Here is a 16,430-nt window from a genome sequence, read left to right as displayed (position 1 = left end):
ATTTGCATGGAACATTTTCCGTGATCAGGGATACCTGCCATGTTATCACCAGGTAAATGTTGTTGCTTCTGGATGGTCTTCTTGCGTACCACAGGCTAGACATTACTAAATTAGATTTAGGAAAGATGAAAGATTCTGTCACCATAAAAACCAATAAGTGTCTGTTATTCATAATGCTGTTTTTGGCAAGTATTTCTTCCTTTCAGTGAATGCCAATCAAACTTAAGGATGAGTCAGGACAACCAGATGCATGGAACCTAATGCTTTACAGAACCGATGTGTGGTCTTGGTTGCTTCTCCTAATCACATAAAGAATGTCAGCTGTTTCTTTAGTGCAAGACCGAAGGGCAAAGGGCACATGTATTTTACTATATTAGATATCAAACAGCCATATCTGCTCTCATGGAAATATTTTTTAAATAAAGAGAACTTATAATGACCCCAAATTCAGGATCTGTCAAATGTTCTCCTACAAGGTACCACAATGGATCGATACCTTGGATTACACTGCTCGATTACACTTTGCATCACCCAAAGTTGTTATAGAAAACTATGTTCACAAATAAGATGGTTGTTTTGGAATAAATGTTTTATTGTTTTTATACTGCGATTACATTTTTTCTCATCTTAGACCCCATAGGTTGATTTGTTTTCCATAGGACAAAGTGGAATCTATCGTAATTCAACCACCTTCTAGATCCTTCTAGATAGTTAACATTTTAAATTAAGTCATTCTAGTAACACACAATGCGATAGAAGTGTCCCAGCCACTAAACCTTTCACAAAATCTATTGCGAAGACATGAGGATATTAAACATCTTCCTATCTGTTTTAGACCACACACTCTGATCTCAAGAGCTTACACTTGGTTGTATAGGTGGGCTCATAAAAGCAGTTTAGCTCTAGTTCTCTGTTATTAAAGACAGATCTTGGATTTAGTATGTTGTTTATCATTTGTGTTCAAGGTTTCTCACATTAGCAGTTTATGTGCTTAATCTTTTTAACGCTTCCCTGCCTCTCCCCCAAAGTGTACGATAACCCTGCAGGAATCCTCAATCCACTGGTCTCTGTCACATTCTGGATGTGATTTTACATTCCCTGGAATGCACTTGAGTGAAACATCACCGGAGGAGGCGTCAATATGCTCGGAGGGGCGGGAGGCTGAGAGCAATCCCCTTCTTCAAGTCGAATTGCATTGTAGTCTCTGGCAATATGATCACACAATGATTAGTGCAGCGAGGTCCTCTCCACTTGTTGTCTGTTACACTGTTACTTAAGAAATGTCATTTAACTCAGATAGCTCCTACTGAACTGACTCCAAGGATGCCATCACATGCAGCATGTTGAGAACAAGTTCTCTGCATGCTTTTTTAGAACAGGGATGATAGTACATGCTTTCCCCGGAGATGGATTACTTTGTGCTGTTCATATGGACTCTACCTGTCACTATCCTGAAATGCACTTCCCTGCAGTTTTTGACAATCCTGTGGATTGGACGATTAGACAAGGCAGGTTCATTTTTGCATTTTGGATTATCCTTATTGATTTATTTTTTTTATTATATGTTTATTTCATTTATTTGAAACATATGTTTAACTATATAATTTTACTTTCTTATTTTAGAATTTTCAGCTCTACTGTCTTTACTGTGTGTCATTTGCTGCATCGATAACTGGCGACAGCGGATTTGGCACCTTAAATCACGGTTTGTACATAGTATTTTTTTATTTTTTTTCAATTAAATGAGTTAAGTGGATCATTTGTAACTTTTGTTGTAAACCCATTCACAATATATTTCTTGCCCATATATATATATATATATATATATATATATATATATATATATATATATATATATAATTAATAGTGAAATAAAAAGTAGTAAAAATAAATTGATATAAAGTGGTTTAAATAACATTTGTATCCATTGTGCCTTTGCGTAGTGTATTGTACTTTTCATTACCAGCAAGTACATTGTGAGTTGGAATTTTGGTCCTTGAACATGTATAGTATAGAAAACATTGAGCTTCATTACTGGATAAAAATACCTCCTTGAATACAGGTGACTCACTTATTGATATGTCGAGAAAAAATGTAATCTCATATGCTGAGTACAACTGAATAACAATTGATAAGCAGATCAGCTAAAGAGTTAATATTTTTAAAAGTCAAGGTCTACCTATGTAAATTACCAGGTATGTGGTTCAGCAGAACAGGTATACAAACTATATACCTGTAGGGCAAGAAATATTTCTTCATGGTAACATCTGTTTGCAAGGTCCTGTAGCTGTAGAATTGATGGTTTATTAGACATACGCATTGGTTATTGTATTTAAAGATTTTAATGGAAAAAATAAAAATTTTAAAGTGTATTACCATCCTTGTTTTAGTAGGTTCTGAAAGTCCACCCAAACATTGAATTACAGAGATCATCATTTAGAGAACAATTGTAATCAGAAAATTAGCCAATGTCTAAAATTAGTTAATTAAAACGTATTTGGGGTACTTTATTTTCTTTTTCACTATTTGTCTTTGAGGCACAGGAACTGTACGTACAAATGATAATTTCTTCCCCTAGTACCCTGAAAAACAATGCATTTTACAAAATTCCTCCTTAATATTTTTTCTATGGTTTAGTGGTATAGAGAGATAGCTGGGCACATGAAGAGTTTCCTTATGCAACTGTGCGAGTACACAAATAGCTATCATATCAGTTTGTGACTATCTGGGCCAATTCAGTTACCTGGGCACGAAGGATCATATTACGCATGCATATTTATGAGGTATTCAGTAGTGAATTGTCACCACTCTGTATAAAACAGGACCTTTTCATTCATTTTTAGATGGTTTTGTTTTTTAAACAATTTTAGATTTTGAAGAACTCCCTACTGTTAAAGTTCTAGTGAGGATTTAATGCGCTGTTGTTAAAAATTTTAAGCTGGAAAATATCTACTTGGAATGGGGATGTTTGCCAAAGTGCTACAGGGGCAGCTGCTCGAGGCTTAGTGACCTTCACTGGCCCACAGTTGACCACACCTTGGTAGCCTTTGCATGTCTAATGTGTAATGGCCATAACTAGAGTGACATGGTAGCATCTGCCATTAATAGTCACCCCTGCTACCTTCTATGGGGAAGTTATGGAGCTGGGTAAGGGAAAGAGTGGTGCCTTGTTGCTGGCCTTTATGGCTTCTGGGGCCCTTTCATAGAGCATGACTGTTGGGGGAGGTTATTATTTATTGATTTATAGAAATCCAAAATATTCCATAGTTCTGTACAATGGACAAGTATGACATAAGAAGCATTACATCACATAACAACTAGGACTTACAGAAACAATTAAAAACGGTTTTCTTGCTCGAATGAGCTTACACTGCTTCCTGGTTCTAAAGCATTTCCAAAGACGTGAAAGGCACCCTCTTGCCCGCTGATGATGCTGAACACCAGGTGATGAATCATTTCCCTGCACATATTGTGTTCATTAGGCCTTATTCATTTTGCAGTTATTCAGGCATTCTGTCTATTTTCCTCCTTGCTCAGATGTCCTTGTAATGGATGGCTGTTTTGGGGCTCCAGGCATCTTCCTATTGTGTTGTTTTGAAGATCACTATTGAACGTTTAACCCTTTAAAGGTTTTCCCAGAATCCGCTGTGTTGACAGGATTGATTTACTGTCATGTTTAATAACTAGGTCTCACATCAGGGCCGCATGTTACAGTCCTGAATTAATAACGTCTGTTGTATAGTATGTTCATGGCCTTTCAGAGTTGCAAAAGGACTATCTTCTTCTGCAGATGGAGCTTCTCGAAGTCTCAGTCTGATTCTCAGAGTCCCTTTTATTCATGTTTCCATTTTACAACCTTGATATGTTGTTGCGCAATATTCTTAGTCTCCTACAAATCTCTGTAACGTTTTCCCTGCTGATGTGCTTTTAATGGTAATCCGCAGATACACAGTACCAATAATTTCCATTGTTTCATGCGCCTAGTTTATAATTACCGCCTTTCAGTAGTCTTTAGTAGTTAAGAAGATATTAGATACATTTTAGAAAATATTATAACTATATACTTTCTAATACACATAGCCCATTGAAAGCACCACTTATACCAGGGCCAGACTGGGCATTGAAACCGGCCAGCAACCAATACAATTACACAATAAAGGCACATGGAGGCACCATCGTGCACTGGCCCACTAGGTTGGCCCAATGGCCTGATACAAAGAAATAGCAGTAGGCACTTTGCAGATACATATGTGCAAACATTCTCTATAACACGTTAGCATCGCTTTTAATAAGAAAGGACTTATTAACATGGTAAAAACCTCACACAAATCTCACACGAAGTAGTAGCAATGACAACAGTGCTGTAGCTTTCTTTTCTAGATAGGTTTCTTAGGCAAACACATAGGTTAAGATTTGCCTGCGTAAGTCTCTTCTTTAATCTCTTATCTATTTGGGATCTTTGACTGGGAGAAGATAATCACCAGACCCCCTGCTGGGTACAAATCAGAGCTAAATGAAGTAAGGGTCCATTCTGTTTAAGATATCCTATTCTTTTACCAGATAATAGTGACAATGATGAATCTGATTCCCATGTGTTCCTCTGAGTCTCTGAGTCTATTTTGTTTACCTAATGTACAAATTGACTCTCAACACCATGGGGCAAAGGAGCGCCTACTTAAGATCTAAGCAGTCAATGGTCACTAATAGATGAGTTCCAAGAGAATTGAGGTGAAAGACAACATTTCATTCCACTATTCTAAGCAGATAAGGGTCAACTCCATACATTTCTCCTGCTGGGAAAGCTGAACTGGCCCTGTATAACTCATAATTAAATATGTGAGCCAATTAATACATGATACACGGACAAGGCAGCCTTGGCCACACCGGAAACATATTAGGGTAGCTTTTCATATTGTATTGCTAAAATAGAAGATAAAGGTATAATTTTACTCCCAACTCTCCTGCACACTTTAGGGATGATCATCTTATAGTTTAAACTGGGGATTTGGACTATGTAGCACTGGAGGGTAGTGGAGGACTTTTGGGCCATTACCTATAAAAAAATGACATCACTAGAAAAGGCTATCATTTCTTGCAGATAATTATGTCTCGCAAGCTCCTATTTTTTTCTTTTAATCAAAGAGCTTAGAGAATACTTATCTAGAGAGAACTGTCCTGAGTTGAATTAGCATTAAATATGTTCTCTATGAAACATCACGTTTTGTTTTAATTTTGATTCTAAAGAAAAAGAAGTTGCAGGGTTTTGTGACATAGGCCTATCAGAAAGAACAGCCCCGGAGGGAAAAGAAATTGGACGGAGGGGCCACATGAATTTAGTGCGGACAAGGTACCCATGGTCAGGCCTGTTGAAGGGGTTAAGGCATGACTAAGGGAAATTTTGGCACTGAAGGTGTTAAGCTAGTGGCACGTGCAGGGCCAGAAGGGAGGGGGTAATTACCCTCCCTTGGGGGGTATATAAGGAAGGGTCGTGGCCTATAGGGGCAACCATTTTAAAGAAAATTTTCCCACCCATCCCTCCCCTGTTTTTGGCATTCTGCCGGGTACTCTGGTTTTAAGCTGGTACGGTGCAGGAGTTAACCATCTAGGTATGGTTACTTGTGGTGCACAGAGGTGTAAGTGCAGGACACTCCAGGGGCATGCGCCTCTGTGAATCGTAAGGTCATGTGACTGCCGCGCTGGGGGACGCTGGCAGTTTCAGCAGGGATACAGGTGGACACGCCCATACCAGCAGGTTACTTATGTGGTTATTAATTTGGTTATTAAGTGGTTATTAAAATGTTTACAATTGGTTATGTTATTTATATATATTGTGTCAAATTGGTTGTGGTAATAATATTTGACACTTTGTAACATGTTAATAAAGGTTGAGTGTCGCGGTGCTGAAGTTATTTCAAGTCCGCACCGCGGACAAATAATTCCATATCTGACATTAATAAAGCTTTTAAAATAAAGAAGTGTCTCTTGTTTTATTTGTAAAGAGGTACCGAAACTGGACGCTACTACATTCATGTGAATTCACAGAACAATTCTAGAGACCAAGGACTGATTAGGGTTGGAATCTTTACATTAGGAAAAACAGGAAGACTAGATGGGCCAAATGGTTCTTATCCGCCATCGATTTCAATGTTTCTACATCTCATAGAAATATCGTTTTCCATTAGTGTATTCCAGGAAAGTCAAAAATACTCATGCCTGGGGTGCATGCTGATGGTTGACAACACTTAACACACATTCACTTCACTGATTTCCAGAGAACTTGCTCATGTCTTTTTATACAATGTGATTTCAGATTATGTCTTCATAACACCCATCGAGGTGGACTCCTACGGAGCCTACATTACGCATGATATTTTGCACAGCAGTCGAAAAAGAAGATCAATTGGGAATTCAAAGACTTCTTTACACTACAGATTTTCAGCATTTGGACAGGAACTTCACTTGGAGCTGCAGCCTTCATCTGTTCTGTCGGAGGATTTTGCTGTGCAAGTTTTTCATAAAGATGGATTTTTAGCAGATGTTGAGCAGACTGTGGAACGGTGCTTCTATCATGGATTTATCCGGGGCTATGAAAACTCCTCTGTAGCCATATCTACATGTGTGGGCATGGTAAGTCCAAGGCCATCCTTAAAAAAACAGAAACCACTGGTGGGAGGTAGCGTGGTGTATCCTATATATTTCTGTAATTATTATTATTCTTTATTGAGGAACAGTGATATCAACCTTTTTGCATAACTTTACTGAATCCTACCCAAATAACCCTTGGTCTGCATGAAGTACTCTACAGAGCTACTTGTCTTGGCCACTGTTGGCTTGATGGCCTGTTTAACCAAGAATATATTGACGTGGTGTGCTCGACATATCGGATAAACTATTGTAATGGTCCTGTTTTGGTATTGATCGTAGCGTAAAGGGATATATTAATTGAAATGGGAATTTGCAGGATTTTTTAAGTCCTTGACTTGCGTTGTGTGCTTCTACCAAAAGAGCTGAGCTGCCCCTCCTAAATATTTGCCATTTGGGACCTCTCCCAACATTGACTATGCTTTAGACAGGGCCAGTCTGTAACAAACATTAGTAAGGTACAGGTTAAACTAGCAAAAGGCTACTTTGCTAATGGAAACTATAGCTATAGCTCCAGAAGCCTGGTTCTTAATTTATCATGTATGTATGGGAAAATATATACAGAAAAAGCCTTATTTATTTTTGTATCCCCCAAAGAAAAAATAATTTGTGTATTTGAATGTCCTACTTAAGCAATCTTATAAATAGGTTTTACTAATATATCATAATTTATTATCCCAACTGAATTCTAATTATAAAAAGATGGTTGCTATCAAAGATTAAAGAGAAAAGACCAGTGGGGAACTGTCTCATCTGAGACAAAAACCTAACTGATTCCAGCTGCTAAAACCATCTGTCACTAGCACTATTATTATTATTATTACTATTATTATTATTATGTTTGTGTTTGTGTTTAATGAATTATTTAGAGTTTGTTTTCTAGCTCAGGCTAGCTTCAGGCTATATAGAAAGTTGTAAGCAGGGCAGTAATTCAAAACATCTCTTGTGGCAGCAAGATGGCAGCTTCTATAAAGAACATAACCCAAAATAATAAAGAGTAAAGTTGATGCTTAAGTGAAAAGAAATACAAAACATGATTAATATGTTCATTACAGGTGTGAGGATTAGGTTTGTAATAATCTGTTACGGTCCCATTTTAGGTAGAGTCTATCCCCTGCGAACAATTTTGAATTGAAACCATTTAGATATTTGTAAAATTAAAATCCTGGATAAAAGCTAGATTGGAAAAAGTACTCTTTTGCCTTTTTGATACATATGTTTGTTTTAATAGCTCTGATGACCTTAAAAGCATTGTTTGGACTTTTGTCATGAGATTACCTAAGGATCATTAGTACTACTACCAAGAAAATGTCTAAATGACCATGCAATTCATAAACTCTTATATTATTGCATGTGCTAGGTCATGTAAACTTCACACGAGGGAGAAAACCAGCTGTCGGTGAATGTCTGTACGTTCAACTGTGCTGTCAAGCTTTATCATCCATGTGATATGAAGCTCATATCTGAATCTCAAAGCCATGATGAACCTAATCCCATGATTATTCTGTCTGGGTGTTTTAGAGAATATTTGATCATTATGTCATAATCAGCAGTTTCTTTGAGCTCCTCTGCTAATTTGGATATTACTCTTCTAGGTTAATGAATGGAATCGCATGTTCCAGGCTTATAAAGCATATTCTCTTTTAAGATGCTCTAGCTCTACCTAGTTGTGACCCATTGTGGTTTTGCAGAAGAAGCTGTCCACACAAGGGGCTTTCTTCATTGAGTCCAAGTTTAGCCATCATACTGTCAGATTGAACGATGTTACCGAGACTGAATGGCCTCAGAATCCTCTTTACACCAATTACCTTTGTCACTTGGATGCCCCTCTTTCCTATTTGTTTTGTTCAATGCAATTAAATTGAATGTGGTGTTTCTTTTATGCTTTTGGCAGCTCTTACATTTTCATTGTTGCTTTAATTTGCAGTAGCCATTCAACAATAAAACCACAGCGACCCCTTTTTTTAAAGCATCAAACACCACAATGGTATTTCAAAGAAATTGCATTTCAATAGACTGGAGCCTCTGGAGGGTCTCTTTGATCTAATTTTTGGACGACCCAAAGGATTTAGTCATTCACAGCTCTGCCGTCTGATAATGCCTCTATAGAGTAAAAGGGGATCATTTAGAATGGGTTGCTTGCTTGAATGGTCTTAGAATGGCAGATAAAAAAAAACACACACTCACTCACTGATCTGCTGCTTTGTAAAAGAATTATGACAAGAGGCCTATTTCACCCCAACTTTGCTGATGTTGATGTTAATCTAACACAAACTTGTTAATTAGATCCCTGGTGCAGGTAAAACTTTTGCTACTTCTCAACTAATTGAATAGTAATCACAGGAGGGTTAATATCACAGCGGCATCTTTTATAGAAACATTAACTGCATTTTTTAGCGCATTTTAGCCATCTAAATACAAAAAAAAATCAACGTTCTTTTCTTTAAAATAAAATTAAATAGCAGAAAATTGTTATTTTTAACGTTCTTTTACTAAAAAAACACTAATTAAATGTTATTTTATTTTTCTTTTAATATTTTTATACAATGTTGAATATATCACTCCTCACTTGTCAGCATTTACTTAAATGTAATTTAGGGATTCTTCGGTAAGTATGGTTACAAAAGAAAAACTCTTCTAATGTCGATGAATAGAAAGAAAATAATACGCTATTGGCACATGTTTAAACGAAATATGATTTCATCTTCATCTTGGGTCATTTTGTATCATATCTGTAACTTTTATATCAAATTATATATATCAATTAGATTCTAGACTCAAAGTAAGAATTTTGGTTTATTTTCGCTCAATATAGCCCATCTAAGATTTACCAGTTCATACCACGTTTTTTGGGCCACAATCGCAAAAAAGTTATAAAGTTACAAAATACTTTGGGTCATTCAGATGGAATGAAGGCCTCTGAGGTCCCAACATATCATGTAGCTTTACATGTTTTATTTTGGCTCAATAACTTCTAAAGATTTTTTTTAATATGGTATTCAGGTCTATATCCCAATCCTGTCTAATACAGAGAGAGAAGCATTGAGTAGAGTATACTGTTTGGAAGTATATATGGTGTCCAGACCTGCGTTCCTTTTCATTGTTGTTGAGATTCAGGAATCAATTCTGATCAGATTCTAAAAAAAAAAATGATACCATTGAAACTACCATAAATCAGTAATTTAAGTCTAAGTAGCAAAATCCTTTAGATGAATGGAAATGGTCTTTCAAAAAAATAAATATGGGTTCCTAAAAGTATATAATAGAAGAACTACCACTGACAAACACCTGCAGGAAGCTGCGTGTTGCTGTGCAACTGACATTCAGGTGTCAGAAAGGGGTGGAAAAGGAGTGCATCATAAACGTTTTTACCAAAACAAAGCAATATGGGGCCATAGGAACTGGGTACATTTACGATTTTTAGCAACAATGAAAAAGGTAATTCTTTTTATAATCCAGTGCAATTGACACTTTCCTGGTTTCTCAGTTCATGAAGTTCACAAACACTTGACCAATGTCTTGTGCTAATCCACCACAACCATCAAGACTACAATAGTGGGAAATGCATGTGTGCGATCTTTTGGATCTGAATTGGAATTCCCATTCTGCACTCTTTATCTCAAGATTCTAATTAAGGACAATATGATCAACCAATAGAACTATGGTACCTGGTGGACCTGTAATGATCATGGGACTGGGAAGAGCATGGGGTGACAAAGAGGGCCCTGTCTTTATGTTTGAAGTGGGCCCTATTATTTCTGATGGTGGCTCTATGGGATTTCAATGTATGTGACAAGGAAGACAGACAGGGTCTAAATAGTTTGTTTAATTAGGTTAAATATCAAAGCAATGACAGATATAATCTCAGGTCTGCTTATAACCTATTGGTCACACAAAGCGAACATTAATATACTGTTTAGCCACACCAGAAGGATTACAGGGATCACATGATATGTTTAGCTTTCTTTTACAATTTTACATGTTCGTAACTACCCACATTGATATGTATCTTTAGTTTTTTAAACCCCCTTTTGAAACAAAAAACTTTTATTACAGGTTATTAAAATAATTCTCTTTGATTTGTGCTTGAATGTATCATTTAACTCCACTAGTTAAGGTAAAAAAAAGATTGAAATATTATCAGTCAAAAAAAGTAATTCTACTGATTCTAATAATCTCATCATATGTAGTCATTGTGTCATATGTAGCCTTCAAAGGCTTGGTGTTTAATTCCAACATTGTTTAAGCATGTTATGATCCCAGGGCCACCGGTCTAAGAGCTTGGGGTGAAGTATTCCACCTCCCGTCACTTCCATGGTGGGCTGTTTGACAACACACTTTGACCCTTTGTAGGAGATAAGGTTAATTACTCTTGTGACTACCCGAAAAGAAAAAGTGTTCTCATCTAATAGCCCACCATGACACCGCCAGTTGGAGAGCGTAGATGTAAGAGGAGATGATTTATCTATTCTTTTGACACCAAATGTACCCATTCAACAAAACATGTTTCATGTTTCTGTAATTTCAATGCCCAAGGGAATCAACGCACCTTAATTAAAACCTCAAGGATCTGAGTATTCTGGTGCCAAGATTGTGTTTTAGAACAGTATGCAACGAAACTTTAAAAAATATGATGTCTAGTGTCAGGGCATAGGCATGGACGATTACATGTCACCCCAATCAGCACCTTGGACAGAGCAAGACATACACAGTGCAGAATGTAATGATTACCACTGAATTTCGCAACTATGTGGTATCACATCTCGTGGTTTTAGTACTTAGCTCGAGTATAACTTATCTAAACCAACTTCATAATAATATCATTATGTGCTGGTCGGATGCTTCGTACATGTTTGAGTCTAAGCTTTTTTTACAGCGCGTTCTGCTCTGCAGCTTCATTATATCATGTTCATTGGCCCATCGTTTGGTGTCTGTTATTGGATTACCCATGCTTTTCATTCCATATTTAATGACTGGTGTGTTACTAGCCATTAACCCTACTTTTTGGTATCCATAAATGTAGATTGGTAACATAAAATAGGCATACAGTGTTTATTGATTCTTTTATTTTAAGTGCATATGGAGGAAGAGAAATTAATATAAGAGAAGGATACCTATCAACATTTGGAATAATTATCAATGGAAGACTCTAATCACTAGGTGTATGAACTGCAGCTGAATACTCTTATATCATGCAATTTGGTAGATTCCCTTAAAAGAGCTCCAGGTGAAGGGGACATTAAAAAAGGTATTGCCATTTACATTACCCACATTACCTAGGAATATCTGCATAATTCCCATAGAGCACAATTACCTATCCAGGCTATCGGCAACATTCTAGCGGATATGTCTAGTGTTATATGGGTAAACCACCATATTGCTTGTGGTAACAGCATACGACTTATAATGGATTAGATAAAAGATGTGATCACCGCAAATTGTTTTCAGTTTTTGGCTTCAAGTGTTTCATTTCTACAAATCTGTCTTTTCCTTCAGCCCCTTGGTACTTGTCTCTTCACGTCTTCCAACCTTAGAACTGTTTTGAAGTTTACAAAGCAGACAAGTCAAGATGATGTCACAGTTTAGATCTTTAGGTGGAATACTCCATTTTCATGGTAAAAGTCTTGAAAACAGTTAATCTCTCAATGTAATGCACCATTAAGAGATCTATGTTAGTGATAACAATATATGTTTCAGGGTTACTAATCAGATTGAATGATCTACAAAACCCTTTTATGTTCTTTGTTAGGAGTAGGCTCTACGCAAATGCAATGTCCTTCTATATAAAGAAATATTTCACATTACATATTGTATCTAGAGGTTTTATACCTTGGTAAAGCCTGTTCTATGGCACATTTTATGAGCTGTAGGTATATTTAAACACAGCTGTGTAGAGCGTAATGTTGTTTTGCACATAATTCCATGGCTGGGCTTAGAGTTTATATCTTCCCATACACCAATGCTGTTAACTTTTGAGGCCATGGTACGTGTCTTTTAAGGATGAACCAATCTGGACCTGAAGTCCAGAACATAATCTGCGCCAAGTACCTTTCAGCACGCAAAGGTCATCTAAGTGTGTTTTGACAAGGACCTAGTGTCTTCTTATAGGGTGCTTACTTACGCATTCTATTCAGCCGTGTATGAAAATAATAATCATGTTATCTCATCTTGTAGTATAAATCTATGATGATGTCACACCTTTTGTATGTATATTTTTGGAAATCTCTTGGGGATCTCCCCAATTGAAAAGTTGAGTTCAGAAGTGGACCTCCTTGCTCACTGCAAGGGATACCAACCGCATTCTACATGATGATGCCCAAGAAGGCCACAACATGCCTCTGTCTGAGGTTGCTGGTGCCTCGTGTTTCAGATCTAGATCACCCTGATGGATATTTTTCAGTTAGCTAAAACCTGAGACCCCATCCCCCACCCCCAGGCAGGTATTTAGTGTAGAACAGGTTATTTCTGCATATGATCCATTCTCGTTTGAGCAATATCTCTTTGCTATCTCTTGTAACAACAGCTTTATGAAAACTCTTGCATGGTCTTTCAAGTAATGAATACGGTTTGTCTTACAGCAACCTCCTGCCCCATCATAATTTAAAGCACTGGAATCTTTAACTGTATCCACTGTATCCAGCTCTAGTATCTGCACCGGCAAGCTCTAAGTGACTTATGATAATTTTTTATGCTCAAAACTCTTATTGGAACAAAAAAATACACTGCTTTGAACTATGTCTCTGAGTTAATGTTTGTTTCTTTTACATTTCTGCCCACTCTTTTAAACTAGATAAGAGAGTTCGCAATAATTGCCTCTTCTTTGGGTAATTGCTTAACTAATGTATGCCTTCACTGAACTGAAAACTAGGGATTTGCAAGAGATTCTGTGGTTCGTTAGTCAGGATTAGTGCATGTGCTTTAAATAAACTCTCAACAGTAGGGAATGACTAAATTCTGTAATAATGAAGTCATAGACCATCCAGCACGGTGGTGCGTTAATGCTCGGTAGTGGAAATGTGTACTCTATGTAAAAACATATTTTATGCTTATATGAACATAAAGGGTATACAGTGAGATAAAATGTTTTTTCTGCCTAACGTGCATCCTAGGTCTTTAATGAGCTCCCATGCAGGTTTAATTTTAATGAATGCTTGGATGCTAAGAAGTCAGGAGTATGACATCATCGGGCAAGGTGATTATAGTCATTTAAACACCTAGGGCTGGATTCAATGCTGCAAACAAAATCTATCACGTGTAAATGAGTAGCAATCCCTTTTGAGATCCTTCTCTGTTCTACTGACATTTATTTCCAGAACGTGATGGAAACTTCAACGCTCGTTGTTTCAAATCTGTAATAAAAAAGGCAGTAGTTTTGAGTTTGACTCAACAGTATATTTCCAAGCAGTAACAATAGCGGTTCCACAATGGACAACACAAGACACCATTGAAGGAACCATAACAAACTGAGAAATGAATATACCATAGCCTACTGCGTAAGAAAAATAACACACCACAATGTTGATATTGAATACTTTTGACAAATTGTCTTCTTTTAGTCAGGTTTCTTACGGACACACACAAATGAATTTTATGTATCACCGTTGCCTCAGCGCCTAGCAGAAGAACACAACTTCACCTCACCAAAAGGACATCATCCTCATGTACTATACAAAAGATCAGCTGAGACCAAAATACACCAAAACAAAGCAGATGCAATGAATTGGACGCATTCTGGACAGGTTTCAACTCCAATTGGAAGCATCCAAAAGCAACATTTTTGTGGAAGGCCCAAGAGATGTGAGTGAAGAACAATTTGATTGTTTTCTTCAGGCTGATCAATTTATGGTTTTAAAGTACTTAATTATTGTTATATGTAATGATTTTTTTTATGCCTGTGTGTTCCCATCTACTATTTTAGTAAATGAACTCATATTTAAGTATGAATTTGCATCCAAAAGCACAGCTGGTGTTAACACAATGTGGGCTATAACATCATATACTAAAACAAGGGAGAACTCCATACTTTTGGCCACACAAAACTGCGCTTATTCAAAGATGACTAAGCTTTTTGTACATGGCATGTATTTTATTACCTGATATATATTGTATGTAATAATGCATATGTACACATTTTTAGATTCACCCAGGCCACCCAAAAAAGATATGTATATCAGGCCCGATGAATACACAAATCCACCAAGGTCCAAAAGATCCGCCGCCAGATCCCAACATTCTGAGAGTTTGGTTGTGGAGACACTTGTTGTGGCTGATAAGAAAATGGTGGAGAAGCACGGAAGAGACAGTGTTACCACATACATTCTAACCATCATGAACATGGTAAGGTACATGCTTTTCTAAAGCACAGTAATGTCACAGTTCCCTGAAAAATGGTCTAGGTACCCTTGCTGAGGAATTCTGACAAAGAATTGTGAAACCTTCCTTTAATGTTAGTAGGTAAAAAAGGGTATGTCTGCTCCAAATATTTGAATTGGGATCTCTGGCTCCATGAAGCGCCCAGAACAAGAAATTTCAGCTCAAACAGTTCAGAAAACTGCCATGCTCTACCAGATGATAGATACACGAAGAAAGGCGAAGAAAACAAAGCTAATTTCCAAGATAGGATGCCTTGTCACATTAATTTGTACAGAATGTTCAAATGTTGTTTTCTTTTTTCCTTTGTATTTAGGTTTCCAGTCTGTTTAAAGATGGGACTATTGGCACGGATATTAGTATAGCAGTGGTGAGTCTGCTGCTTTTGGAAGAAGAACCAGTAAGTATTTTACTGTGTTTAGCAAGATGAATACGTGTTCAAAGGCTCAGAGCCCTTAAACCGTGGACCACATTCTCCCAGAGTCTGTCTGATAAGACCACCTATCTACTCTAAATCCCGGTATAAAAAAGACACACTGAGACAGACATACCTCATTTATAGTAAATTTTATGAAGTCCTGATCCTACAATAGGACACATAGGAGATCATACATATTGTATATATTGTCATTCATTCACAACTTACAGTTCTTTTGCTTTATTGTTGCACAGCCATATAGAACGGCGGTTCTTTTACACTGTTCAAGTCAGGATAGGATATACATTGATACTCGATAATAAAATAATATTCTAATTTGACGACATAAAGATTTATATGAGGAGTTGTCTTGGTAAAGGAGAACTACACGAGCAGTCTCCATTACTCGGACTTATGCTTATGAAATGTGGTACCTTTAATTATTGCCATTTGTGCATTTTCCTGTTTCATGTTCAGAAGCTGCACGTAGTGGTTCACATAATGCCTTTTCTGGGTATAATTAAAATATATGGTTAATTGACATAATTACTTCTGGGTACATAACTAGAAAAAGTAACAAAAATGGCAACACATGGGTAAGTCCAGTAAAAGCGCTACAGTTTCAAACATATATGCCAATTTAATTCATTCCACTTAAAGGCTCTACATTTCAATTTTATTCTCTTGTTTCCTTACAGGCTGGTCTGGTAATAAATCATCACGCAGATCAATCGTTAAACAACTTTTGTCAGTGGCAATCAGCGCTTTCTGGGAAAAATGGGAAAAGACATGACCACGCCATACTTTTAACAGGACTGGATATATGTTCTTGGAAAAACGAACCCTGCGATACTTTAGGTACAATATCTTATATTCTGTATGTTTTAAGAAATGCACAGTTATTTTGCAGAACCCTTATTTTGTAAAATCATAAAGTTGGCTTTAAAAAATCACAAGAATAAATTAAAATAGCACTATAGTATTATTATTCAATGTGTAC

General features: G+C 36.9%; 1 protein-coding gene across 1 annotated transcript in view; it reads left to right on the top strand.

Annotated features, from left to right (window-relative positions):
- The first annotated feature begins 1,406 nt into the window (after nucleotides 1-1,406).
- Nucleotides 1,407-16,430, top strand: part of ADAMTS18 (ADAM metallopeptidase with thrombospondin type 1 motif 18) — a 30,605-nt gene continuing 15,581 nt past the window's right edge. Inside the window, exons 1-7 of the mRNA XM_053449791.1 lie at nucleotides 1,407-1,508; nucleotides 1,624-1,705; nucleotides 6,311-6,627; nucleotides 14,199-14,439; nucleotides 14,780-14,979; nucleotides 15,329-15,412; nucleotides 16,129-16,288. Coding sequence (XP_053305766.1) covers nucleotides 1,407-1,508; nucleotides 1,624-1,705; nucleotides 6,311-6,627; nucleotides 14,199-14,439; nucleotides 14,780-14,979; nucleotides 15,329-15,412; nucleotides 16,129-16,288 — 1,186 coding nt within the window. The remainder of the gene's footprint in view (nucleotides 1,509-1,623; nucleotides 1,706-6,310; nucleotides 6,628-14,198; nucleotides 14,440-14,779; nucleotides 14,980-15,328; nucleotides 15,413-16,128; nucleotides 16,289-16,430) is intronic.

Source organism: Spea bombifrons, chromosome 10, assembly GCF_027358695.1.
Source record: "Spea bombifrons isolate aSpeBom1 chromosome 10, aSpeBom1.2.pri, whole genome shotgun sequence".
NCBI lineage: Eukaryota > Metazoa > Chordata > Amphibia > Anura > Pelobatidae > Spea > Spea bombifrons.
Note: the sequence above shows the minus strand (reverse complement) of the source record. Positions and strands in the feature narration are given on the sequence as shown.